General features: G+C 65.2%; 12 protein-coding genes across 12 annotated transcripts; 8 read left to right on the forward strand and 4 right to left on the reverse strand.

The window, feature by feature from the left end:
• Positions 1–31: 31 nt before the first annotated feature.
• On the forward strand, positions 32–927 carry MICPUCDRAFT_43582 (uncharacterized protein; the record flags this gene model as incomplete). The annotated part of the gene is made up of 2 exons (XM_003064596.1): positions 32–412; positions 556–927. The coding sequence occupies 2 exons, from the start codon at positions 32–34 to the stop codon at positions 925–927; spliced, it is 753 nt and encodes a 250-aa protein (XP_003064642.1).
• A 514-nt stretch (positions 928–1,441) lies between these two features.
• Positions 1,442–2,280, forward strand: MICPUCDRAFT_43583 (uncharacterized protein; the record flags this gene model as incomplete). Its single annotated transcript, XM_003064597.1, has 2 exons — positions 1,442–2,028; positions 2,151–2,280. 2 exons carry the CDS (start codon positions 1,442–1,444, stop codon positions 2,278–2,280), a joined length of 717 nt encoding a protein of 238 aa, XP_003064643.1.
• A 154-nt stretch (positions 2,281–2,434) lies between these two features.
• MICPUCDRAFT_67721 (uncharacterized protein) lies at positions 2,435–2,837 on the reverse strand (the record flags this gene model as incomplete). Its single annotated transcript, XM_003064720.1, has 1 exon — positions 2,435–2,837. The coding sequence occupies exon 1, from the start codon at positions 2,756–2,758 to the stop codon at positions 2,435–2,437; it is 324 nt and encodes a 107-aa protein (XP_003064766.1). The 5' UTR covers positions 2,759–2,837.
• Positions 2,838–2,926: 89 nt separating this feature from the next.
• On the forward strand, positions 2,927–3,731 carry MICPUCDRAFT_54556 (uncharacterized protein; the record flags this gene model as incomplete). Its single annotated transcript, XM_003064598.1, has 2 exons — positions 2,927–3,291; positions 3,467–3,731. 2 exons carry the CDS (start codon positions 2,927–2,929, stop codon positions 3,729–3,731), a joined length of 630 nt encoding a protein of 209 aa, XP_003064644.1.
• A 176-nt stretch (positions 3,732–3,907) lies between these two features.
• Positions 3,908–4,174, forward strand: MICPUCDRAFT_54557 (uncharacterized protein; the record flags this gene model as incomplete). The annotated part of the gene is made up of 1 exon (XM_003064599.1): positions 3,908–4,174. The coding sequence occupies one exon, from the start codon at positions 3,908–3,910 to the stop codon at positions 4,172–4,174; it is 267 nt and encodes an 88-aa protein (XP_003064645.1).
• Positions 4,175–4,829: 655 nt separating this feature from the next.
• On the reverse strand, positions 4,830–5,477 carry MICPUCDRAFT_54558 (uncharacterized protein; the record flags this gene model as incomplete). Its single annotated transcript, XM_003064721.1, has 1 exon — positions 4,830–5,477. The coding sequence occupies one exon, from the start codon at positions 5,475–5,477 to the stop codon at positions 4,830–4,832; it is 648 nt and encodes a 215-aa protein (XP_003064767.1).
• A 76-nt stretch (positions 5,478–5,553) lies between these two features.
• Positions 5,554–7,521, forward strand: MICPUCDRAFT_54559 (uncharacterized protein; the record flags this gene model as incomplete). The annotated part of the gene is made up of 1 exon (XM_003064600.1): positions 5,554–7,521. The coding sequence occupies one exon, from the start codon at positions 5,554–5,556 to the stop codon at positions 7,519–7,521; it is 1,968 nt and encodes a 655-aa protein (XP_003064646.1).
• Positions 7,522–8,115: 594 nt separating this feature from the next.
• On the reverse strand, positions 8,116–8,926 carry MICPUCDRAFT_67722 (uncharacterized protein; the record flags this gene model as incomplete). The annotated part of the gene is made up of 2 exons (XM_003064722.1): positions 8,116–8,163; positions 8,353–8,926. The coding sequence occupies one exon, from the start codon at positions 8,924–8,926 to the stop codon at positions 8,363–8,365; it is 564 nt and encodes a 187-aa protein (XP_003064768.1). The 3' UTR covers positions 8,116–8,163; positions 8,353–8,362.
• Positions 8,927–9,315: 389 nt separating this feature from the next.
• Positions 9,316–11,214, forward strand: MICPUCDRAFT_49275 (uncharacterized protein). The gene is made up of 5 exons (XM_003064601.1): positions 9,316–9,396; positions 9,580–9,704; positions 9,907–10,170; positions 10,346–10,609; positions 10,714–11,214. The coding sequence occupies exons 1-5, from the start codon at positions 9,339–9,341 to the stop codon at positions 11,086–11,088; spliced, it is 1,086 nt and encodes a 361-aa protein (XP_003064647.1). The 5' UTR covers positions 9,316–9,338; the 3' UTR covers positions 11,089–11,214.
• Positions 11,215–11,331: 117 nt separating this feature from the next.
• Positions 11,332–16,838, reverse strand: MICPUCDRAFT_37130 (uncharacterized protein; the record flags this gene model as incomplete). Its single annotated transcript, XM_003064723.1, has 11 exons — positions 11,332–11,830; positions 11,930–12,151; positions 12,375–12,662; positions 12,843–13,625; positions 13,707–14,037; positions 14,222–14,617; positions 14,771–14,938; positions 15,068–15,463; positions 15,825–16,003; positions 16,214–16,469; positions 16,630–16,838. 11 exons carry the CDS (start codon positions 16,836–16,838, stop codon positions 11,393–11,395), a joined length of 3,666 nt encoding a protein of 1,221 aa, XP_003064769.1. The 3' UTR covers positions 11,332–11,392.
• Positions 16,839–17,244: 406 nt separating this feature from the next.
• On the forward strand, positions 17,245–18,935 carry MICPUCDRAFT_54564 (uncharacterized protein; the record flags this gene model as incomplete). Its single annotated transcript, XM_003064602.1, has 5 exons — positions 17,245–17,650; positions 17,697–17,828; positions 18,057–18,287; positions 18,418–18,673; positions 18,781–18,935. Exons 1-5 carry the CDS (start codon positions 17,279–17,281, stop codon positions 18,933–18,935), a joined length of 1,146 nt encoding a protein of 381 aa, XP_003064648.1. The 5' UTR covers positions 17,245–17,278.
• Positions 18,936–19,298: 363 nt separating this feature from the next.
• MICPUCDRAFT_43587 (condensin complex component) lies at positions 19,299–24,313 on the forward strand (the record flags this gene model as incomplete). Its single annotated transcript, XM_003064603.1, has 7 exons — positions 19,299–19,466; positions 20,137–20,345; positions 20,478–20,682; positions 20,868–21,116; positions 21,520–22,068; positions 22,469–23,710; positions 23,855–24,313. The coding sequence occupies 7 exons, from the start codon at positions 19,299–19,301 to the stop codon at positions 24,311–24,313; spliced, it is 3,081 nt and encodes a 1,026-aa protein (XP_003064649.1).
• Between the last annotated feature and the right edge of the window lie 92 nt (positions 24,314–24,405).

Below are 24,405 nucleotides of genomic sequence, written 5' to 3' on the forward strand. Positions count from 1 at the left end.
TTCTGCTTCTGCGCGCGCGCGGCGGTGGACGATGACGCGTCTTCCATCGCTCGTCGCGCCGCTCGCGTTCGCGCTCGCGCTGTGCGCGCTCGCCACCGCCCCCTCCGCGCGCGCGGTGATCGAGACGAAGTCGAACACCATCGATCACGTCGCGGACACCGGTTTAGGGTACGTTCCGAAGTTCAACGTGAAGTCGGACTCAGGGATCAAGCACGTCGTCGGGAGCACGACCGTGTGCGAGGCGAGCTCGACCGGCCTCGCCGTCACCGGGGATGTCACGGTCAGCGGGAAGGTGGCGCAGAGCGGGAAGCCCTACGCGTTCGGTTCCGGACTCGTTTGCGCCAAGGCTGTGGGGGGGGGTGTCACGGGGCAGTGTTCAGGCGGTCACGCACTCCTCCTCAGCACGGGCACGGTGAGACTGCTTCCCATACGACCCCGTTCGCGATGTGAACGCCGTTCCTTAAGGACTTTTCCCGTCGTCACTCTTCACCCGCGCTTCCCTTTCAACGTTTGACCGGTAAGACGTTCAACTGACCGATCGCTTCACCCACGCAGAATCTGGCGTGGAATCATCACACCATGAGCGGAGGGTTCACGACGGACGCCGACAAGATGAACATCATCCCTCCGACCACGGGCCATTATAGGGTGTCCGCGATGTTCACTTTCGAGTCTCCGCACGATGAGCGAACGATCACGGTCCAGTTACGCTCCAGCGCCGGTTCCCTCATCGTGTGCCAGACGCACGCGCACGCACACTATAATAACGCCGACGGGTGGATGAAATCGTCGTGCACAATCTCGGGAGTGGTGCTGTTGACCGGTAGTACGACGTACTACTTTGAGGGGAAATCTCAAGACGACGGCACGTCGAAAGCGTTCAGCGAAGACTGGAGGGCGAAGTTCATCGTCGAAGCGTTCCCGTGAAGATTCACCGCAAATTGTTTATGGACGAGTTGCGCTATGTACGAGATGACGACTTGCGAGTTCCCTAGCTAGGGGTCCGAAAACTGTCTTCCCGTCTTTTTCCCGCCGTGCAAATGCACGTATCTGTTGTCTAAAATCGCAAATGACTGCTGTGCAAAGTTTCAGGTCAATCCAAGCCGCGGCGGCGCATGGGGAAGCGCGGACGTGAGGGGCGCGTCTGACAGACGCTCATACGAATTTGGAATAAAAAAATCGCAAATTAATTATCTGGAACTCGGGCGGCACGGGGGATATTGGCGACAATTTGGCCGATATGATACGCGGCTGACTGGGCGTCATACGATTTTCACTTTGCGCAACTCGTCATGCATTTTGTCGATCGGTTTTTTATCGGCTGGTTTGACCGTTGAACGGCATCGTTCTTCCTTCTCCGAGATCTCCGACGCCACACGTCGGCGCGCGGCGCCCGCGCCCTTCCTCCCCCTCCCTCCCCCCCCCCCCACCCTCTCCCATCATGGCCGCGCTCGCGATGGGCGGCTCCACGAAGACGAAAGCGTTCCTCGCCGAGGCGGCGTCGTCCGCGTTCATGTCGTTCTTCATGAACACGCTCGGCGTGGAGGCGGCGGCGACGCGACGATTCCTCCCGGCCGCGATGACCGCGGGCGTGGACGCGCAGACGCTCACGCTGACGCTGCTGTTCCTTCACCTGTGCTTCTTCTTCTCGCCCTTCTACGTCAAGAAGAGCGCCGGCGCGGTGAACAACCCGACGGTGTACGTCCTCTTCTGGCTCATCGGCGACGTCGCGTTCGGCGCGATGGCGATCGGCGTCGCCGCGACCGTCGTCGGGCAGACCGCCGGTCTCTTCGCGTACGCGAGCGCGATGCGCGCGTTTCCCTTGCCGGGGCACGCGGCGATCACGCGCGGGGTAACGGCCGCGGGTGGTGCGTTTAACGGCGCGCTGTCCGAGGGCGTCGTCGCGTTCGCGAACTTTCTCTTCGCCGCGGTGGCGCTGCCGCTCGCGCCGACGGCGCTCGCGCCGGCGCTCGGCGCTGCGTTTTACTGCGCGTGTCTCGTGTACGAGCGTTGCGCGTACAGCTGCGGGTGCGTTCCATCGGTCCATCGGTTCTCCTCATTCACGTGGCGCGTTTCTATTGGATCGTTCCCACGTCGTGTCCGACACTCGCTCACCAATCCCCCGTCGCCGCGTGTCCTTCCTCTCGAAGGTTTATGAACCCCGCGGTGGTGTTCGCCACGCACGCCGTCGCCGGCGACGTCCTCTCGCGCGAATCGCTTCGGCAGTGCGCCATATACGTATGTCACACTGGTTCCCATACGACCGCGTTGGCGTGGTGAACGCCGATCCCTAAAGACTTTTGTTTCTTCCCGGCGGCGCATCTCTCCGCTCAGGGTCCCTCGAGTTCAATCCCGACACACCTCGACGCCTTTCAACTCCGCTTCTGACGCCTTTCAACTCCGCCCCGACGTCATCGCTTCGTATGGAACGACCCTAGACGGTCGGCGCGTTCGGCGGCGCGGCCGCGACCGCGGTGCTCGCCCGCGCGATCGGCGCGAAGGGAAGGACGCGCGGCGGCCGAGCGATCGGCGACGAGGTCGAGAGAACGACGACGACGACGACGAGGGCGAAGAAGAAGCCGGCGGCGGCGGGGAGATCCAAAAAAAAGCCCGCCGCCGCCGCCGCCGCGACGAAATCCAAATCCAAATCCGCCGCGCGGTCTCCCTCGCCGCCGCCGCGTCGTTCCGCGGCCGGCGCCGCTCCCGCGGAGACGCCGACGCGGCAGAGCGTGCGACGACGGAAAGAGAAGTTTCCCATGGACCTGTGAGCGACGACGGGAGAGAGAGGCGACGCGGCGCGCCTCGAGCGAATTTATATAAAAATAACAACGAGCCGTTTTGTGTGAGCCGTCAAAAAACGCGCGAGCGACAAAATATCGTGGTCCCTGCCCGTCCGTTGAGAGAGACTGGAGTGCCCACTCTCACGATGCACGCCGCACGCGCGCCCGTCCTCCGCCCCCTCGGCGCCGCCCCCGCTCGCAAACGCCACGCCGCGCGCGCGTCTCGCACGCTCCGCGGCAGGGCGCTCGTCGCCGCATCCTCGGAGAACGAAGAGACGACGACGATCATTACGAATAATGATCATCGTCCGACCGCGTCCGTGGAGGAGACCGCGAGCGGCGACCTGCTGTATCGCTTCGCGGATGTTGACTCCAGAACCGGCGCGCTCGCGTTCACGTCGCGCGACGGCGTCGACGTCTACGCCCTCGGCGCCATGGCGAGGATCGCGGAGGAGACGAACCCCGTGGGGCCGTCGGAGGACGCCGCGCTCCGCCTCGCGACGAAAATGAGGTGCGTTCTATACACTGGTCCCCATACGACCGCGTTCGCGTGGTGAACGCCGATCCTTAAGGACTTTTGCCGGCGTCTCTCTCCGACCACCCCTCGGTTTCAATCCCGACACACCTCGACGCCTTTCAACTCCACCTGACGCCTTTCAACTCCACCCCGACGTTCGCTTGTATAGAACGGACCTGAACGACGACGACGACGACGACGTCGAGGCTGCTGGCGCGCGGCTCGTCGCGTCGCTGCGCGCTGAGCTCGACGACGCGCGCGCGAAGCTCAAACGCGCGGAGGAGGACGAGCGATACGCGCGCGACGAGCTCGAGGTGGCGCGCGTCGCGCTCGTGGAGGAGGCGCGCGAGCGCGTTTCCGCGACGCGCGAACTCAAGGCGACGCACGACCTGCAAGTGTGGGACCTGGAAGATTACATCCAGGTAAGTAGGTAACTCATCACCGGGAGTCGAATCCGACGAATTCCGCGCCGCACCCCCGACGCTTCCGACCCTCCCGAAGAACCCCTTGACATTAATATACCCACTATCCTCGCTCGCAGTCGCTCGAGGACATCGTCCTTCGCACGCGCGACGCCGCGTCGATCGGGTACGAAGACTTCAGACGAAAAATGTCCAGATCATCGGCGTCCGGGACGACGACGTTCCGTCGGTTCCGCGACGTGGACCCCAACCGCGTGGACCTCTCCATCGCCGGCTCGTTCGACGAAACGCTAGCATCATTCGACGACGATCACGTCCACGCGGTCCCGGTGACGCTGTCGTGCAACGCGACGACGGTCCCGGGGCAGCGCGTCGTCGCCGTGGGCACGTGGTGCGACTGGGACGTCGCGAAGGGCGCGCGCATGGAGTGGACGGAAGGTGCGAAGGCTGACTGATCCCCATACGACCGCGTTCGCGCGATGCACGCCGATCCTTAAGGACTTTTCCCGTCGCATCTCTTCGCCCAGGGTCCCTCGCTTTCGATCCCCCACCCTACGACGCCTTTCGACTACTAACTCCGCCCCGTCGCCGCGCCTAATCAGGGCACGTGTGGCGATGCGACGCGCCGTTCTTCAACGCGGACGAGCCCGTCGAGTACAAGTACGTCGTTCTGAACGAGCACGACGCCGCCGACGTCCGGTGGCAAGCCGGGAACAACCGCGTCGTGACCGTCCCGGGGAGCTTAAGGCGCGTTCTAGTATCACACTGGTTCCCATACGACCGCGTCGGCGCGGCGCGCGCCGTTCCTTGAGGACTTTACTTCCCGGCGCATCTCTCCGCCCACCACCCCTCGGTTTCAATTCCGACGCACACACCGCGACGCCTTTCAACTCCACCCCTGACGCCTTTGAACTCCATCTACCTCGACGTCGCTTCGCGTGGACCCACCCTCGACCCTCAGAGAGGAGGTGGTGGAGATCGAGATCGTCGACGACTTCGACGCGGACCCGAGCTCGGCGCCGGTGATCCTTCGCAACGTCGACGGCACGGGCGCGTTCTATTTCCACACTGGTCCCCATACGACCCCGTTCGCGTTGTGAACTTCATTCCTTAAGGACTTTCTCTCCCGGTCGACGTTCCTCTCCGCGCGTGCCTCGGTTTCTTCATTCCCGACGCACGCGCCTCGACGCCTTTCAACTCCGCTTCTGACGCCTTTCGACTCCGCCCCGACGTGCTTTCGTCGCTTCGAACGACGGAACGGCCCTCACAGTCCTGGAACGCGGGAGCACGGAGCTCATCGACGCGAGCGCGCGCGAGCTGCGCGAGGAGTACGCGAGGGTGCTGCGGGAGATCGGCGCGATCGCGAACGGCGGAAGGACGCGACTGCTGACGGAGGGCATCACGGGCGGGGCGCACGGCGGACCTTCGGGAGCGCTCGGTTCCGCCGCGGACGCGGAGGCGACGACGACGATTCATCCGCTCGAGATCGCGAACAACGTCGTCAGCGCGGGGGCGTTGTACGACGCGCGGGAGGAGGAGGAGGAGGAGGACGTGTTCGTGGACGCGGAGGAGAGCTTCGCGGCGGAGGACGAGGGCGCGGTGGAGTCGATCTGAGCGCACCCTCTGTGAATAGACTAAGTTGTACCTGATGACCTCCTTTGAATCGAAACGGCGAGAAAACGCTCGATCGTTCGCTGACCGACCGCGATACGCGTCGTCTCTCTGCTCGCGACAGGACGCGCCGACGGTCAGCTCCATAACGAGATGAACGAATGCTCTCGCGTCGTCGTAGTGTCCCCCGCGCGCGTCGGTCGTCGGTTCGTCCGTCGTCGCGATGCGCGGCGCGGACGCGGACGCGGAGGTCGCGGCCGCGGCCGCGACGGCGACGCGCGCGAACGACGCGCGCGGCGGTCGCGCGGAGGACGCGAACGACGACGACGACGACGACGACGGAAGGGGGTCCCCGGTCGACAGCTTGGGATCCGAGGACGGAGGCGCGCATCGCGACGACGCGCGTCGCGAGGCGAAGACGGGAGGAGACGCGCGGCGCGATGTCGCGGTTTCCGCGGCGGCGGCGACGACGACGACGACGACGACGACGCGAGGCGACGACGACGACGACGACGACGACGACGACGACGACGAAGTCCTTAAGGAACGGCGTTCACCACGCGAACGCGGTCGTATGGGAACCAGTCACGACGCGGTGGACCGAAGCTTCGACGCGGAACGAACGATCCCCCCGGCGTTGGAGTCCATCCTTCTGGACGTCGCGCACGAGGAGGAGGATTCGGAAGAGGAAGAGGAAGAGGAAGAGGACGCCGCCGTCGGGCCCTCGTCGTGGGACCCTCACGCGGCCGGGTTCGGACTCCCTCTGACGACGCCGCGCGCGTCGATGCGAATGACGTCGATGCCCCGCGCGAAAGTTCTCGACTCCGCCGCCGTCGCTCGCGCGTGCGGCGCGCGCGCCGCCTCCTCCTCCTCCTCCCTCCGCGACTGCGTCCACGCGACGCTTCGCGGGAAGGGCTTCCGCGACGTCGACGTCGCGTCCGTCGAAACCGACGACGACGGAGCGTTACCGGAGGTGCTGCGGGTCCTGGACGTGAGCGATAACCACCTCGCCGACCTCGGCGCGTTGGCCGGGTTGTCGGCGCTGACGCATCTCGTCGCGCCGTGCAACGCCGTCGCCGTCGCGTCGTTGCCGACGCCGACGTCGTATTCGACGGTTCATATTCCGCCGTTCGCGTCGCTTCGCGTCCTGGACGTGTCGTTCAACCGCTTGGACTGTAGGTGCTTCGAGCCGCTCTCGACGATCGCGACGTTGAGAAGCTTGAACCTGAGCGGGAACGCGATCTCGAAGGCGCGTTCTATCATGTTTACACTGGTCCCCATACGACCGCGTCGGCGTGGTGAACGCCGATCCTTAAGGACTTTATTATCTCCCGCCGCATCGCTCCGCCCAGGGTCCCTGGGTTTCAATCCCGACACACCTCGACACCTTTCAACTCCGCTTCTGACGCCTTTCAACTCCACCCCGATCTCGAAGGTGCCGCGGGACGGGCTCTTCGGCGGCGCGACGGCGGACGCGAAGAACGCGACGCGCGGACGCCGTCGCGCGTACGACGACTGCGAGGACGAGGAGGCGTTTGATGACGTGGCGTCGTTTGATGACGTGGACGAATCACGGCCGATCGCGTCGCTTCAGATTCCGTTTCCGAATCTGAAGCACCTGGACCTGAGCGCGCAGACGCCGCGGCTGACGTCGAGGACGTTTCATCCGCGCGCGTTGGCGACGCTTCCTCGACTCGAGACGCTGTCGCTCGCGCGGAATAAGCTGTCGCGCCCGGGCGTCGTCGAGCGACACCCGGACGAGGACGAACACGACGACGGGGAAGGGGGTGCCACGTGGCGCGATACCGAAGACGAAGGTGCCACGTGGAGCGATCCCAGACGCGCGGCGGCGGCGGGGAGTGCCACGTCGACACGTGGCACCTTCCCCGCGTTGCGTCTCTTGGACGTCGCCGGGAACGACATTCGCGACGCGCGCGCGTTCGCCCCCCTTCTCTCCGCGGCTTCGTTCCCCTCGCTCGTGGACGTCCGCGCGCACGCGAACCCGTGCGCGGAGGCGATGCTCTCATTCGCGCTTCGCGGGACGGGGATCGGGCCGGGACGGATCGCGGCGGCGGCGGCGGGGAGGGGCTTCGACGCGCGAGCGATGCGCGCCGCGTTGGCGAAGGCGCGCGGGACGACTTTGAGGTGCGTTCTATACACTGGTTCCCATACGACCGCGTTCGCGTGGTGAACGCCGATCCTTAAGGACTTTTCCCGGCGCATCTCTCCGCCCACCCCTCGCTTTCAATCCCCGCCCTCGGCGCCTTTCAACTCCAACTGACGCCTTTGAACTCCACCCCAACATTCGCTTGTATAGAACGGCCCTGACTTTCGGCGCCGTCGACGCGGACGGAGAGGACGAGACGCTTCTCCGCGTGCCGCTGGTCGACGCGCGCGGGCGCGAGACCGCGATCGCGGTCGCGGTGACCCCGCCGCGCGGGTGGGGTCACTGGGTTGGGGCGTCCGCGTCGTCCCGCGGTGTCGGTCGGTCGACGACGAGGGCGCCGCGCCGCCGCGCCGGCCGCGCGAGCGAGGTGAGCGACGAAGCAGACTGGTTCCCGTACGACGCCGTTCGCGATGTGAACGCCGTTCCTTGAGGACTTTATTTCCCGGCGAGCTCTCCGTCGCTCTCGTCCAATCAATGAAACGTCCGTCCACGTCATCAAACCACTAACCAATCGCATCACTCCCAAACTCTCCACGTCACCGATCGCAGCCGTCGCCGCTCGCGTCCTTCGCGCCCGGGGACGACGACGTCGACCCCGAGGTGGGCAAGGTTGACCGCGCGTTCGACCCCACGTACGGCGCGGTCGACATGCGGCTCACGGGTCAGGCGCGTTCTATACACTGGTCCCCATACGACCCCGTCGGCGTGGTAAACGCCGATCCTTAAGGACTTTTGCCGGCGCATCTCTCCGCCCATCCCTCGCTTTCAATCCCCGCCCCGCCATCGACGCCTTTCAACTCCGACTGACGCCTTTCAACTCCACCCCGACAATGCTTTGTATGGAACGACCCTCAGCACGACTGGATCAGCGCGCCCGCGGAGATCGTTCGCGTCGTCCGCGGGGCCCGGGGCTGGGGCGAGGGCGAGGGAGGAGGAGGAGGAGGAGGAGACGCGCGGCGGGGGCGGGGGCGGGACGATGATGATTTCGCCGGCGGGCCTTGGGTCGTCGCGGCGCCGAAAGCGTACGAGCCCCCCGGCCCGCCCGCGCTGGAGAGCGTCCAGGGCGGCGAGGAGGAGGAGGAGGGCGGCGGCGACGCGAGCGCGAGGCTGATGCGGCGGTTGGAGATGGAGGAATACAGCGACGACGACGACGACGGCGACGACGGCGGCGGCGGCGGGACGACGCGCGCCGGCGTCGGCGTCGGCGGCGACGTCGCCGCGCTTCGAGCGCTGAAGACGGCGCTGAGCAAGCCGCTCGCGAGCGACGCGGATGTTCGAAGGGTCCTCCGCGGCGAGAAACGAGCGGGGTACATGAAGACGACGAGGGCGTTAGAGCTCCGCAGAGAAGCCCGGCTCGGCGGCGGCGGGCGCCGAGAGAGAACGAAGAGGGACGCATAAAAATCCTAAAAATGACAGTTTCGTCTGACATTCGCGCGTCTGCGTCTTTCTGTTGTACAGTACAGTAGACGCGTCGGAACGTGTCGTCGTTCGTGACCGATCACTCGCCGCGTCGCACTCGCGAAGACACGCACGCACGCGCCGGTACGTCCGTCCCCGTCGTCGCCTGTCGTTCGAACGCGCGTCGATCCCTCCCTCGCGGCGATCGCGGGCGCGCGCGACGCGCGCGATCGTTCGATCGCGCGTCGCGTCGCGTCGCGAGAGCTTCCGAGGCTTTCCCATTCACATTCTGTTATTTTTCCATCATCGATCGCGCCGCGCGCGCGTCGTCCCGTCGTCGTCGTCGTCTTCGGCTCCCCCGCCCGCGGCGCGTCGCCCCGCGCGCGATCCGACGCTTCTCTCCCGCCGTCGTCGTCCACAGACTCGATTCCAACGACAACAGGATGGGTCCGTGCATCTCCACGCCCAAGCAAGCCGCGCCCTCGGAAGTCGCCGACTCGGGTGCGTTCTACACACTGGTTCCCATACGACCGCGTCCGCGTGGTGAACGCCATTCCTTAAGGACTTTGCCCGGCGTCTCTCTCCGCCCACCCCTCGCTTTCAATCCCCGCCCTCGGCGCCTTTCAACTCCACCTGACGCCTTTGAACTCCACCCCGACATCGCTCGTATGGAACGACCCTCAGTCGTCATCCGCCAGCTCCCCGGCGCGTACCCGGAGCTCGCGAAGCGATGGAGCATCCAGAACGACTTCAGCACGTGGCCGGGCATCACCTGGGACGAGAACGGCGTCGCGGGCAACGTCCTCAAGGTGCGAATTCGGTCGATCCCGCGCGGAGTCGTCCCGACGCTGATGACGCCCGACTGAGCTTTTGGATTTTTTCATTCTTTCGGACGACTGACCGCCGCGCGTCGGCGTCGCGCGTCGGCGCGCGCGCGTTCTCCATCCGACGCTAACTAACCACGCGTTCCCTCCCCACCTCCTCCTCATCATCATCATCATCCTCCTCCAGATCGATCTCAGCGGGTGCGGCCTCAAGGAGTGCCCGTGGCAGCTCGGCGAGCTCAACTCGATGACGCACCTCGACCTCTCCGGCAACGACTTCCACACGCTCCCGCCCGAGCTGTCGCAGGCCAAGGCGGTGACGCATCTCAACCTCTCCGGGTCCAACGTCGGGCTCGCGGAGGACGGCTCCTCGGACGGCCCGCTCCCGGAGTGGGTGTACACGTTTAAGCTCAAGGAGCTCATTCTCACGGATTGCGGCAAGCTCAACGACGTGCGTTTGGTTATCACTCTGGTCCCCATACGACCGCGTTCGCGCGGCGCGCGCCGATCCTTATTAAAGACTTACTATACTTTTCCCATCGCATCTTTCCGCCCACGCCACGGTTTCAATCCCCGCCTACGATACCTTTCAACTCCGTTTCTGACGCCTTTCAATAACTCCACAGATCGACGTCGCGCGATTTCCCAGCCTCGAGACGCTCAACATCGACGGCACGCAGTTTTTGAACTGGAAGTTCGTGTTCATCAAGTGCGGCGGGCGGAAGAACCTCAAGACGATCAGCGCGAGGAACCTGCCCGCGCTCGGCGACCTCCCGGAGGAGCTCGCGCAGTGCACATCGCTGGAGAGCCTCGACGTCTCCGGCTGCAACTTCACTTCGCTCCCGTCGATGTTTACGAACAAGGAGCTGGCGCGCGGGATGAAGCTCAAGGTGCGTTCTATACAAAAGTGTTTCACCCATCGATCGGTTTCAACACTTGATCGCGTCCCCTTTCAACTGACCGGTGAACTTTTTTTGTATTGAATGGCCCTAAGACGCTCGTGATGACGAACAACAAGCTCAAGGAGCTCCCCGACGGCCTGAAGTACCTCGAGTCGATCGAGACGATGAACTTCCAAAACAACGACATCAAGCAGGTGGACATGGACATCGGGAGCGACCTCCCCAGCTTGAAGCGCGTGGACCTCACGAAAAACCCGCTCAAGAAGGTGCCGCCGCCGGTGTGGAAGAAGAAGGAGGAGGGCATCATCCTCGTGGACGACAACGTCAAGGAGGGAATCAACGCGGACGACGCCATGGAGATGGCGCAGGATAAGGCGCAGGAGGCCAAGAAGGCTGCGCAGAAGGGCGCAGATGAGGCCAAGAAGGCTGCGAAGAAGGCGATGGGGTCGATCAAGAAGATGTTCTGAGCGAGCGTCTCGTTCGACGACGACGCTCGCGTCGTTTCGATGGATCGTTTCGATCGACCGGCGAGCGTCGACGACAGTCGATCTCGCGCGCGTTCGTTTTTAAGTAACCTTAAACCTTAACGTTTCCTTATTAGACCGACGCCGACGCGACGCGCGACGACGACGACGTTCTTCCGACGACGTCGCGTAGCGTCGCGTCGCGTCGTCAGAACGAACCGATCTGTCGCCGCGTCGCGTCGCGTCGTCGTTCATCTTCCTTCACAAGGACGTCTGAAATACTAATATCACTTCAGACGTTCTTCCTTCACCGTTTCGGCTTCGCGCCCTTCGGCTTATTAAACTTCCGTCCTCCTCCTCCTCCGCCGCCGCCGCCGCGGGCGCGCCGAGCGTTCGCGTCTTCGCGCTCCGAGTCCGACTCGGATTCCGTCGCGTCCTCGTCGTCCTCGTCGTCCGAAGAGGCCTCTTCGCTGCTGTCGCTCTGCGGGAACGGCGCGAACGTCTTGAACGGCCACCGCTTCAGGTGCTTCGACCCGCCCGCGAACGCTTCCTCGGCGCGCGTCGCTCGCGTCACGTCATCATAACGCTCATCCTCCGGGCGTTTCTTCCCCGGCGGTTTCGGCGGCGGACGCTCCCGTAACAAACGCGTCGCCTCCTCCACCGCGGCGTCGAGCTGCGGGTCGCGGCCCAACGCGTGGTCCGTCGGCGAGATGCGCACGACCACGTCCGGGGTCACGCCGCGGTTCTCGATGACGTTTCGATGCGAGGCAGCGGTGCCGGTCGCGGCGCCGGTCGAGGCGCTCGTTTCGGGTTCGATCGCATCATTATTCCCGACTGCAAAAACTTTTTCGTCCCTAAACAGCGCGACGTTGGACTGCGGCAGCGACACCTCGCCGCCGTCCACGAGGCCGTACGACTCGCTCGTCGTCAGCAGCCCGCCCCATGTCCTGCACCCGACCACGACCCCGAGCCCGAGCGCGCGGAACGCCTCCGCGGCGAGCTCCGCGTCGGAGCCGGTGTTCTCGTCGACGAGGACGACGAGCGGGCCGCACGCGTGCGACGGGTACTGAGGGTCGAGGGTAAATTTTCAAAGCGATGTCGGGGTGGCGTTGAAAGGCGTCAGTTGGCGTTGAAAGGCGTCATAGGGTCGGGTCTTGAAACCGAGGGATGGGCGGAGAGATGCGCCGGGAACAAAAGTCCTTAAGAAACGGCGTTCACAACGCCAACGGGGTCGTATGGGAACCAGTGTGAATCGAACGCGCCGTCGCCGCCGCGCCTCTGCGGGGAACGTCCCACGCCAGCGGTCGTTGCGCGAGCTTCGCGAGGAGCAGCTCGCTGATGTGCCCGCCCGCGTTCCCGCGGAGGTCAACGATCAGCGCGCCTTTCTTCACCTCGCGCGGGAAGTGCCGCCAGAACTCTGAGTACCCCGTGCGCTCCATGTCCGGCAGATGGAGGTACCCGACTTGGTCTTTTCCTAATTTGGCCACCCTCGAGGTGCGGTCTCGGACCGCGTCCCTGTACCGCGCGTCGAGCTCGCTGTGCATCGCGCGCACGCGGACGGACACGACGTCGCCGCGCTTCAGCGTGCCGTTGGCGCCGGCGGCGTCGGCGGCGGTGGCGTCCTTGCCCTTGGTCTTTTTGTGCTTCGCGCCGGATCCGCCCGAGCGATTCTTCTTATCAGACGCCGCGGCGGCTGGAGCGATCTCGCCCGTACTCCGCCCCCCCCCGCCGCCGCCGCCGCCGCCGCGGTCTCCAACCTTGAACGTGACCATCACCTCCGCGCCGCCCTTCCCGGTCAACACCTCGTCCACGCCCACCTCCTCGGTCAACGTCACGCGGTTCAACGCGACGATCGCGTCCCCGACCGCGACATTCAACCCCGGCTTGCGCAGCGCCCCCCCGGTGAGATCGTCCCACTGATCGCCGCCGACGATGTGCGTGATTCGATACCCACGCATCTTCGCGTCCCACACGAGGTCGCACCCGAGCCGCCCGGGCGCGGGCGAACGTCGGCGCGCGGTCGACCCGGCGTCGCCGAGGCTCACGTGGACGTGTGACGACCGCAGCTCCGCGGTCATCTCGCGCAACACGTCCGACAACTCCGCGACGGACGCGACTCGGGGAAGCAGCCTCGCGTGTCGCGTCAACGCGCCCTCCCAGTCCGCGACGCCGCGCGCGTCGCCGTGCGCCATCCCGGCGTCGAACCACTCGTCCCTGCATATCCTCCACGTCTCCAGCAGCGCCTGCGTCCACTCCGCGAGCGGGTCGACCTCGGCGGCGATGCGTCCGTCGATGTCGATGAGCCCGGACCTTCGATCGAACGCGTCCTCGTCGACGTCTTCGCCGTCGCTGTCCTCCTCGTCCGGCTTGGTCCCCGCCTTGTGCGCTCTGAGCTCGACGTATCCGTCCACGGACTTTTCCACGAGCATGCACCGGCGGTCCATGCTGAGGACGACGGACCGCACCCCGGAGGGGATCAGCACCGAGGTCTTCAGTCGACGGACGTCAAACTTACACAACGCGCCGACGCCGCCGGCGTCCTCGTCGTCGGAGTCGTCAGCGCGTTCGTTTTCCGCGTCCGAGCCGCCGTCGTCGCCGTAATACGGCGCGTCTAACCCCACCCTCCCGCCTCGCCGGATCGGGTACTTCACGAACATGAATCTGCCGTCGTCTAAGCCGCGGACGTGGCCGTACCGCCCGGGGGGGACGGGCAGCGCGACGACGCGGTCGCGTAAGCCTTCCCACTCGATCACGATCGGCGGGCACTTATCTTCGTCGTTTGAATCCGAACCGTCGGCATACGAATCGTCATCGTCGGAATCAGAACCGTCGTCGTCGCCGTCGCCTTCGCTGTCTGAGCTGTGGTCCCCGGGAGGCGTCAGCGCTTTGAGGAGAGGGTTCTTCACGTCCGCGCGCAACGCGACGCAATGCGGTCGGTGCGCGCCGTGGAAACTCAGGGTCGTTCCATACAAAGCGATGTCGGGGTGGATTTGAAAGGCGTCAGATGGAGTTGAAAGGCGTCGACGGCGGGGATTGAACGCAAGGGATGGGCGGAGAGATGCGCCGGGCAAAGTCCTTAAGGATCGGCGTTCACCACACGAACGCGGTCGTATGGGGACCAGTGTATAGAACGCACCTCAGCCCGAAACGATGCGCGTCGTACGCGGGCTCCAACTCGCGCGAACTCAGAAAGTAGAGGAAATCCCCAGCCGGGTCCCAGCCCGGGTTGCAGTCGCCGAGCACGGGCGTCGTCGCGTCGCGCGTCACGCCGGTTCGCGCGTCTAAAATTCGAATCAACGTCGTCTCCGAGTCGACCCTCTTCGTGTACGCGACCCAGCATCCGCACGGCGACCACGCGACGTGCGTTATCCCGCCTTGCTCTTCGCTGACGTCCGCGGTGCGGCACGTCCCCGCGTCCACGTCGACGATGAGCAACGCGTTCCGGTGGTTCGTCACCGCGAGAAGCGGCGCCTCCGGCGACGGCGCGAGGGAGATCGGCCGACCGAGGAGCGCGGGCGGCAACCCCATGCGTCTGAGGGTCGTTCCATACGATGCAAAGTCGGGGTGGAGTTGAAAGGCGTCAGAAGCAGAGTTGAAAGGCGTCGAGGTCGGGGATTGAAAGCGAGGGACCCTGGGCGGAGAGAGACGCCGCCGGAAAGTAAAGTCCTTAAGGATCGGCGTGCACAACGCGAACGCGGTCGTATGGGGACCAGTGTGAATCACGTGAACGCGCCTGGGCTTTTTGCCGTCCTCGCGGTGAATCTCTATGTCGTCCTCGCCGGTGGCGTCGGACACGAACGCGAGCCGCTTACCGTCCCAGAGGTACGACGCGAGCCTCGCGCGCGGGGCGAAGCTCCCGGTCGCGCGGGTGGCGACGTGACGCAACGCCGCCGCGCCCGGCGTCGGCGTCGCGTCGGTAGTATTTTTCTTCTCCCGAAACGCCTCCTCTAAAGCGTCCACGTCGGCGTCCACGTCGGCGCACGGGTAACTCAACGCGGGCCCGTCCCACAGGCCCATCGTGAACGCCCTGCCGCGGATCGTCGTCGCGAGGGTGAGCCCCTCCGGGTGGAGGCTCCAGTCTTGGAGAAACTCCGACGGCTCGTCGACGGCGCGTCTCTCGAGCTCGCTCTTCGCGCCCGTCCACTGCACCGCGATCTCTTTCGTCGTACACGCGGCACTACTGTCGGACGCAAGTTCGGACATAAACAGCCGTCCGCCCGCGACGAACGCCACCCTGAGCGGGGGCGACTCGGTCGCGTCCGCGCGTTGCGACGCGTCCGCGGCGGGGTGCCGCGCGCCGTGCGCTTCGCCCGGCGCCGTCGCGCGCGGCGTCAGCGTCGCCCGGAGCACGGTCGCGTCGGACGAAGAAGAGCCGTTGCTGTCTTGTCCGACACTATGCGTCCTCTCCCGCGTCACGTCCTCCGCGCACGACATCGGGCGGAACGAGCACAGCGACGCGCGCCCGCGGCCATCGTCCGCGACGCACAGCGCGAGGTCCGGCCGGCACCACGACACGTTGCCGACTGATCCCTCGAACGACGCGCCGTCGGGGGTGAAGAACTCGACCCTCTTAGGGTCGTTCCATACAAGCGAATGTCGGGGTGGAGTTGAAAGGCGTCAGTTGGAGTTGAAAGGCGTCGAGGGCAGGGATTGAACGCAAGGGACCCTGGGCGGAGAGACACGCCGGGCAAAGTCCTTAAGGATCGGCGTTCACCACGCCAACGGGGTCGTATGGGAACCAGTGTATAGAACGCGCCTTAAAATCGCCGACGCCCTCGACGTCCAGCCAGACCTCGCCGCCGGCGCCGCCGCGGTACCCTTTCCAGTGCGCGATCGACGGGTCTTCCGTGTGCCGCCCGATCAGCCGCGCGGGGGGGCGCGGGGGGGCGCCGTCGGTCGCCGCCGGCGTCGGTCGAAACTGAGGGTCGTTCCGTACGAGCGATGATATCGGGGTGGAGTTGAAAGGCGTCAGTTGGCGTTGAAAGGCGTCGAGGTGTGTCGGGATTGAAACCATGGCGTGGGCGGGGAGAAACGCCGGGAGAGAAAGTCCTTAAGGATCGGCGTTCACCACGCCAACGGGGTCGTATGGGAACCAGTGTGAGATGGGACGCGCCTGCGCGTCGCTGACGGGGCCGAGCGTCATCTTCTCCGGCGCGCCGCCGCGCGAGGGCACGCGCCACAGGGTGTCGTCGTCCGGAAACGCCCGCGACGCGGACGTTACGAAGTACACTACCTCGCCGTCCTCCGACCACGTCGCGACGCGCGCGAAGTCCGCGCCCGCGCGCGTCAGCCGTCGCATCCGCCCGCCCTCGACGCTCACGACGTAGATCTCCTCGTGGCCGTCGGGCTCGGAGACGGTGAACGCGACGAGCGCGCCGTCGGGGCTGCAGTGCGTTTTGATTGGTCGAGGGAAGACACGTGTCAGTCGCGCGTGTACGCGATTGGTTAATATCATTACCACGTGTCAAAACGTGAGGTTCACAGCGCGCGAGTGAAAGTCCTTAAGGAACGGCGTTCACCGCGCGAACGGGAGCGTATGGGGACCAGTGCGAATTCGTTTTAGTCTCGACGCGCCTGATCACGGGCCGTCGGACTGGCCCCGGGGCGTCCGTGACGCGGTGCGCGCGCCCGCCCAGGGTGGCGTGGACGCCGTAGATGTCGTCCTCGCACACGAACAGCAGCGTGTCGCCGTGCAGCGCGGGGTAGCGGTAGTACCCGTCGGTGGACGCGGCGGCGGCGTGATGAGTTGACATCGCGACCTCGGGACGACGACGACGCGACGACGACGACGCGAGAGGCGCGGCGACGACCGCGAAGGATGGGGAACGCTCGGCGCGGCGGAAGAGAGGTCGCGCACGCGCTGAGGATGGAGAGACCGCGAAAGCGGAGGCGCGCATGCACCGAACCCGCGCGGCTCGGGGGGCAGCGCGCGCGACGGTGTCGAGCGACGCAAACCTAATGGCGTCCGTGCCGACGCGTTTTCTCGGGTGCATCGATCGGTCAGTCAGTTCAACCAGACGCCGTCGCGGTCACCTTTTGAAACCGTGCGAGGGGTGGGTGAAAAGGTCGATCGATCGATAGCGTCTCCGCTGAAAACTGTCTGATCTTCGCGAGCGTCTACGTCTGTCGACACGTCATCGAGGTCACTCATCACTCGAGACGCGCGCCGCCGCGCGTCCGTCCGAAGGCGACGATGGCCTCCTCGACGCTCGCCGCGCGCACCGCGACGACGCTCGCGTCGTCGTCGTGGGCGTCGTCGCCTCGCCGCGTCCTTAAGGATCGGCGTTCACCACGCGAACGCGGTCGTATGGGAACCAGTGTGACGCCGCGAAGGCGACGCGATGGCGCGACGTCGATCGCGGCGCGATCGTCCGCCCCCGACGACGACGACGCGCCGCCGCCGCCGCCCTCGGTCGCCTCCTCCCCGTCGCGATGGACGGGCCCGCCCGTGAACCGCCTGGACGAGCAGGCGGCGAGAGAGCGCGTGATGCGCCTCGCGACGACGACGACGCAGGGCGCGGGCGCGCTCGAGGCGATACAGGGGTGCCTGAGCTCCATGCCGGGCGTCACGAACAATCGCCTCGCGCTGTTCCGATACCCGGAGCGTGAAGTGCCCGCTCGACACGGTCGCGCTCAACTTGATCGAGACGCGCTGGGTCGTCGCGTTCGACGCGCTGGCGAACGCGCCGAGACGACCGGGGGACCCGCCGTTTTGTTTCGGCATCACGCACCCGGCGCTGACGGTGCGCGCGACACTGGTCCCCATACGACCCCGTTCGCGTGGTGAACGCCGTTCCTTAAGGACTTTCTCTCCCGACCAACCGACCCGTCGTTCGACCGCGCGTCCGCCAATCACCCACCAATCACGTCGCGCCACGTCACCATCTACAGTAGTACACGTGTTCTTCCATCCTCGTCGTCTCGACTCACCAATCCGATCGCGGCGCGTCGTCGTCGTCCGTATCCCGCAGCCCGCGAAGACGCCGCCGGGGGAGGACCCGATACCCCCGAAGGAGGGCGACGTCGGCCTCGTCTGTCGCATGGTCGACGCGTACCACGACAACAAGGAAGAGAGGCTGTACGTCACGTCTCAGGTTGTGGGGAGGTTTCGAGTCGACCGCGTCGTGACGGACGGGAATCCGTTTTTCGTCGCGGAGACGAGCCAGGCGCGTTCGTATTCACACTGGTCCCCATACGAACTCGTCCGCGTGGTGAACGCCGATCCTTAAGGACTTTTCCACCCGTCGTCACTCTCCGCCCACACCTCGCTCGCTTTCAATCCCCGCCCCTATGACGCCTTTCAACTCCGTCTGACGCCTTTGAACTCCGCAGGTTTTGGACCAAGTCCCGGAAGACGACGAGGGCGCGAAGGCGCTGGCGGAGGAGGAGGCGGACGTGTGGCGCCTCCTGAAACAACTCGAAACGCTCTCCGCGAAGACGAAAGAGGGTGACGGCGCGCAGATCGACTACGACATGCGGCGGTGCTCGCCGGATCCCAAGGAGCGGCCGCCGTGGGACGCGGACCCGCCCGCGCCGGAGCGACGCGCGGAGATGTTTTCGTGGGCGGTGACGCGGCGACTGGGGTTGGGTGCGTTCTATACACACGTTTTTCACCCGTCCATCGGTTTCAACATTTGATCGCGTGGGTCCCTTTCAACTGACCGATGAACTATTTTTGTACGGAACGACCCTCAGAGCCGCGCGAGCATCTGGACGCGGTGCGCACGACGCACACGTCCGCGCGCCTCGCGCAGGTGAAGAGCGCGCTGACGGAGGGGGTGAACTACCTCGCCGCGGTGAGCGCGCTGCAGGGCGCGGAGGGGGGCGGGGAGGGCGGGGGGGGCGAATGAAGAAATCTTTTCGCCCTCCACAGCATTTTATTCCGAAACGAACGCGTGTCCGTACTACGCGAGATTCGTACTCGCGTGACTGTTTGCTCGTGCGGGCTAGCGGGCGCCGTCGAGCCGTTGACGGCCGTTTTCTCGTTCGTCGTGTCGTCGTTCTCGTTCTCGGTCCCCCCCACCGCGCGCGTCGCATTCCCGCGCCGCGCCGCGACCGCCGCTCGCACCTCGGCGTTCCCCGCGCATCGCGCATCGCACCGCGCCGCGAAGACCACCGCGCGCGCCGCGCCGCATCGCATCGCGTCGCATCGCGTCGCGTCCGTCGCGTCCGTCGCGTCCGTCGCGTCCGTCGCGTCGCGCGAAGAGAGCATCATGTTCGTGGAAGAGGTGTGCATCGACGGGTTCAAGTCGTACGCGCAGCGGACTGTCGTCCCCGCGTTCGACCCTCTGTTCAACGCCATCACCGGTCTGAACGGCTCGGGGAAGAGCAACATCCTGGACTCGATATGCTTCGTGCTCGGCATCACGAACCTGACGCAGGTGCGCGTCGTCGTCGTCGTCGTCGTCGTCTGTTTTCCCTCCGCTGCGCTGTTCCCCCCCGAATGAATGAATGAACGAGTCTCCGAGATCCGCGGCCGACGCGCGCGCGGCGTCGGAGGGCGCCGCACCGCGCGCGCGCGACGCGGGGGGTCCCGCGTGGACGTCCTCAGAGGAGATAGACGACGACGCGTCGCGCGCGCGGAGAAGGGGGGGAGGGGTCCCGCGCCGCCGGCGTCGCGCGTTGGATCCCGCGCGCCCCCCGCGCGAACGACGCGACGACAGACGCGAAACCGAACCGAAAACCGAAAACTGACGAACGCCGACGCGCCCGCCGTCCTACCCCATCCTCCAGGTTCGATGCTCGTCGCTGCAAGAGCTCGTGTACAAGCAAGGCCAAGCCGGCGTCACGAAAGCGTCCGTGTCCATCACGTTTAACAACTCGGACCGCTCGCGTTCCCCCGTCGGATACGAGCACTGCGACCAGGCGCGTTCGCATTCGTACTAGTCCCCATACGACCCCGTTCGCGTGGTGCACGCCGATCCTTAAGGACTTCACTTCCCGGCGCATCTCTCCGCCCACCCCCCGCTTTCAATCCCCGCCCTCGGCGCCTTTCAACGCCGACTGACGCCTTCCAACTCCACCCACCCTCGACCCTCGTCGATCATTCAGATCGTCGTCACGCGGCAGATCGTCATCGGCGGGCGGAACAAGTACCTCATCAACGGGCACGTCGCGCAGCCGACGAGGGTTCAGAACTTGTTTCACTCCGTGCAGCTCAACGTGAACAACCCGCACTTTCTCATCATGCAAGGGCGGATCACGAAGGTGTTGAACATGAAGCCGCCGGAGATTCTCGGCATGCTCGAAGAAGCCGCGGGGTGCGTCCTCCAATCACATCACGCCATGTCATCAGTATGTATTCGTCCACGTCACCGCGTCTAACCAATCAACTCACGTCCATACATCGCCACGTCATCAATCAATACCTCCATCCAATCCAATCCAATCAGGACGCGCATGTACGAGAGCAAGAAGGAGGCGGCGCTCAAGACGCTCGATAAGAAGCAGACCAAGGTGGACGAGATCGACAAGCTCCTGGAGGAAGAGATCTTGCCGACGATCGAGAAGCTTCGCAAAGAGCGCGGCGATTACATGAAATGGGCGTCCGGGAACGACGCGCTGGAGCGCCTCCGCAGGTTTTGCGTCGCGTACGAGGTGCGTTCTATCTTACACTGGTCCCCATACGACCGCGTCGGCGGGGTGAACGCCGATCCTTAAGGACTTCTCTTCCCGGCGGCGCATCTCTCCGCCCAGGGTCCCTCGCTTTCAATCCCCGCCCTCGATGCCTTTCAACTCCACCCCTGACGCCTTACAATTCCACCCAAAACCTTCGAATTCAGTACGCCAACGCGAGGGCGGCGCTCGAGGAGGACGCCGTCGGCGAGTTGAAGACGAAGATCGACGACCTCGATGCCAGGGCGATCGACCGCGCGGATCAGAGCGACGCGATCGACGCGGAGATGAAACGTCTGAGCGACGAGCGAAAGGCGCACGAGAGCGGCGACGCGAAGGCGTTAACGGACGTCGTCGAGGCGTTATCGAAAACGCTCGTGAAGGACCAAGCCGCGGCGAGCCACAAGAAGGACGCGGTGAAGGCGGAAAAGAAGCAGGCGCGTTCTCCTCACACTGGTTCCCATACGGCCGCGTTGGCGTGGTGAACGCCGTTTCTTAAGGACTTTTGCCATCGTCTCTCTCCGCCCAGGGTCCCTCGCTTTCAATCCCGACACACCTCGACGCCTTTCAACTTCAACTGACGCCTTTGAACTCCACCCCGACTTCGCTTTGTAGGTTGAAAAACTCGTCAAGCAAGCGAAGCAGCACGAGGAGCAGGTCGCGAAGGACGAGGAGCGGCTCTCGAAGATGCGCGACAGCAGCGACGCGGCGGCCGACGCGCTCGCCGCCGCGGAGAAGGCGGTTGAAGTCGCGGAGGTGACACTTCAAGGCGTCACCAGCGGCAGCGGCGCCGGCGGCGACGGCAACAAATCGCTTCAGACGCAGCTCGGCGACGCGACTTCCGCGATCGCTTCCGCGGACGCGGACGCCAAGGCGGCCGCGCTCAAGGCGAAGCACGCGGAGAAGGAGCTCAGCGCGAAGAAGAAGCAGCGCGCGGCGAAGGAGAAGGAGGGAGACAAGCTCTCGAAGGACCTGTCCGCGGCGACGGCGAAGCGCGACGCCGCGGTGGACGCGTATGAGAACGCGAGCGGCGGGTGCACGCCCGATCGACTCGCCGAGCTCGAGGCGTCCAGGGACTTCGCGGAGCGAAACGTGCGAGCCGCGCAGGAGAAGGTGGACGTCCTCTGCGGGCAGCTCGCGGGTCTGGACTTTAAGTTTAAAGACCCGGAGGCGAAGTTTGACCGAGGGCGGGTGAAAGGTGTGGTCGCCGCGCTCATGAAGGTGAAGGATCCCGCGATGTCCACCGCGCTCGAGGTTGTCGCCGCCGGGAAGCTGTACCAGGTGGTCGTCGACACGGAAGTCACGGGCAAGGCGCTCCTGTCGAGAGGCCAGCTCCAGAAGCGCGTGACGATCATACCCCTGAATAAGGTGCGTTCTATACACTGGTCCCCATACGACCCCGTCCGCGTGGTGAACGCCGATCCTTAAGGACTTTTGCCGTCGTCTCTCTCCGCCCACCCCTCGCTTTCAATCCCCGTTCTCGACGCCTTTCAACGCCAACTGACGCCTTTCAACTCCACCCCGACATCGCTTTGTATGGTATGGCCCTAAGATCGACGCGCGGATTGCGTCGGAGGGGCAAATCGCCGCCGCGACCGAGGCGTCCGACGGCGACGCGAGGCTCGCGCTGTCGCTCGTGACGTGCGACGCGGAGGTGCAAAACGTCATGAACTACGTCTTCGGGAGGGCGTTCGTGTGCAAGGACGCGTCCACGGCGAGGGCGGTGGCGTTCGATAAGAACGTGTTGACCAACTGCGTCACCGTGGAGGGCGACCTGTTGAACCCGAGCGGGTTGCTCACCGGCGGGTCGAGGAACAACTCGCACAGCGTCCTCGCGAAGCTTCACGCGCTGCACGAGGCGGAGAAGGCTCTCGGCGAGCTGAAAATCGTCGCGAGAGAAGCGTCCGACGCCGCGAAGACGGCGGCGAGAGAGGCGAAAGCGAGCGAAGGCTTGGAAGCCGCCGTCGACGCCGCCGAGCACGCGCTCGGGTTGGTCAAGGCGAAGATCGAAGGGAGCGAATCGCACGCGCTCGCCTCCGCGGTGGAAGCGCTCGAGAAGGACCTGATGGACGCGAAAGCCGCGGGCGAAGCCGCGAAAGATGCGAAAGCCGCCGCGACCGATCGCGCGTCCGCGCTCGAGAAGGAGATCGCGTCGTTCGCGAAGGAGCGCGACGCGCGGTTAAAGGAGGCGGAGAAGGCGCTGAAGCTGGCGCGCGCCGACGTCGCGGCCAAACGCGACGAGATTAAAACCGTCGAAACCGTGATGCGAGACGCCAAGGTTGAGCGCGAGTCCGCGGCGGCGGAGCGCGTCGCGATCGCGGAGAACGTCGCCGCCGCGGAGACCGCGGTGGCGGAACTCGAGGGCGAGCTCGCGGCGCTCGAGGCGGTCGTCGCGTCGCGCGCGAAGGAGCACGACGACGCGACGAAGGAGCTCGCGAAGTGCCGCGCGAAGATGGCCGCGTGCGATGAAGAGGCGGCGGCGCTCCGAAAGAAGCAGACGCGCATCGAGCGCGCGGCGGACGCCGACGCCGTGGAGCGCAAAAAGCTTGAACACAAAATCGCGCGCGTCGAAAAAGAAGCCGCGGAGGGCAAGGCGCGCTGCGCGAAACTCGAGGAGGAGCACCCGTGGATCGCCTCCGAAGCGTCGCGGTTCGGCGTGCGCGGCGGCGAGTACGACTGGGCGTCCCGCGACCCGGACGCCGCGGCTGCCGAGCTCGCGGACGCGGAGGCGGCGCAGGCGACCCTGGCCAAGCGCATCAACAAAAAGGTGATCGCGATGTTCGACAAAGCAGAAGGCGAGTTTAAAGCGTTGCAAGAGAAGCGACGCATCGTCCTCGACGACCGGAAGAAGATCCAGGACGTCATCGGCGAGCTGGACGAGAAGAAGAAGGAGGCGCTGTCCGTGACGTGGAACAAAGTCAACGCGGATTTCGGCTCCATCTTCTCCACGCTTCTCCCCGGCACGAGCGCCAAGCTGGAGCCTCCCGAGGCGCGTTCTAGTATCACACTGGTTCCCATACGACCCCGTCGGCGTGGTGAACGCCGATCCTTAAGGACTTCTAATCCAGGCGTCTCTCTCCACCCATCACCCCTCGCTTTCAATCCCGACACACCTCGACGCCTTTCAACTTCAACTGACGCCTTTCAACTCCAGGGTGAGTCGTTCCTCGCCGGGCTCGAGGTGCGAGTCGCGTTCGGGGGCGTGTGGAAAGAGTCGCTCACCGAGCTGAGCGGCGGGCAGCGGTCGCTGCTCGCGCTGTCGCTCATCCTCGCGCTTCTGCTGTTCAAGCCCGCGCCGATTTACATTCTCGACGAGGTGGACGCCGCGTTGGACTTGTCGCACACGCAAAACATCGGCCGCATGATCGCGCAGTACTTTCCGTACTCGCAGTTCATCGTCGTGTCGTTGAAGGAGGGGATGTTTAACAACGCCAACTGCATCTTCAGGACGAAGTTCGTCGACGGCGTGTCCACGGTGACGAGGACGGTGCCGGCGCTGAAGGATAAGGCGGCGCTGAACAAAGCCGCCGGGGATGGCGGCGGGTTTGGCGTCAGCGACGCCGCGCAGAAGCGAAGAGCGGCGGGGGCGAAGGGGAAGGGGAAGGAAAACTAAACGCTACGTACGCGGGGGGTTGGTCGCGGGCGACGCCGACGGGGAACTGTTTGTCGACGGGGCGCGGGGATTTAACTAACGAACTCACGGGT

This window comes from Micromonas pusilla (assembly GCF_000151265.4).
Source record: "Micromonas pusilla CCMP1545 genomic scaffold MICPUCscaffold_18, whole genome shotgun sequence".
NCBI classification, from domain to species: Eukaryota; Viridiplantae; Chlorophyta; class Mamiellophyceae; order Mamiellales; family Mamiellaceae; genus Micromonas; species Micromonas pusilla.

Coding starts and splice junctions, on each gene's coding strand:
- MICPUCDRAFT_49275 (XM_003064601.1), top strand. CDS start 9,339: ATGGGTCCGTGCATCTCCACGCCCAAGCAAGCCGCGCCCTCGGAAGTC. Junction 9,397..9,579: donor CTCGGAAGTCGCCGACTCGG/GTGCGTTCTACA, acceptor AACGACCCTCAG/TCGTCATCCGCCAGCTCCCC. Junction 9,705..9,906: donor TCGCGGGCAACGTCCTCAAG/GTGCGAATTCGG, acceptor ATCCTCCTCCAG/ATCGATCTCAGCGGGTGCGG.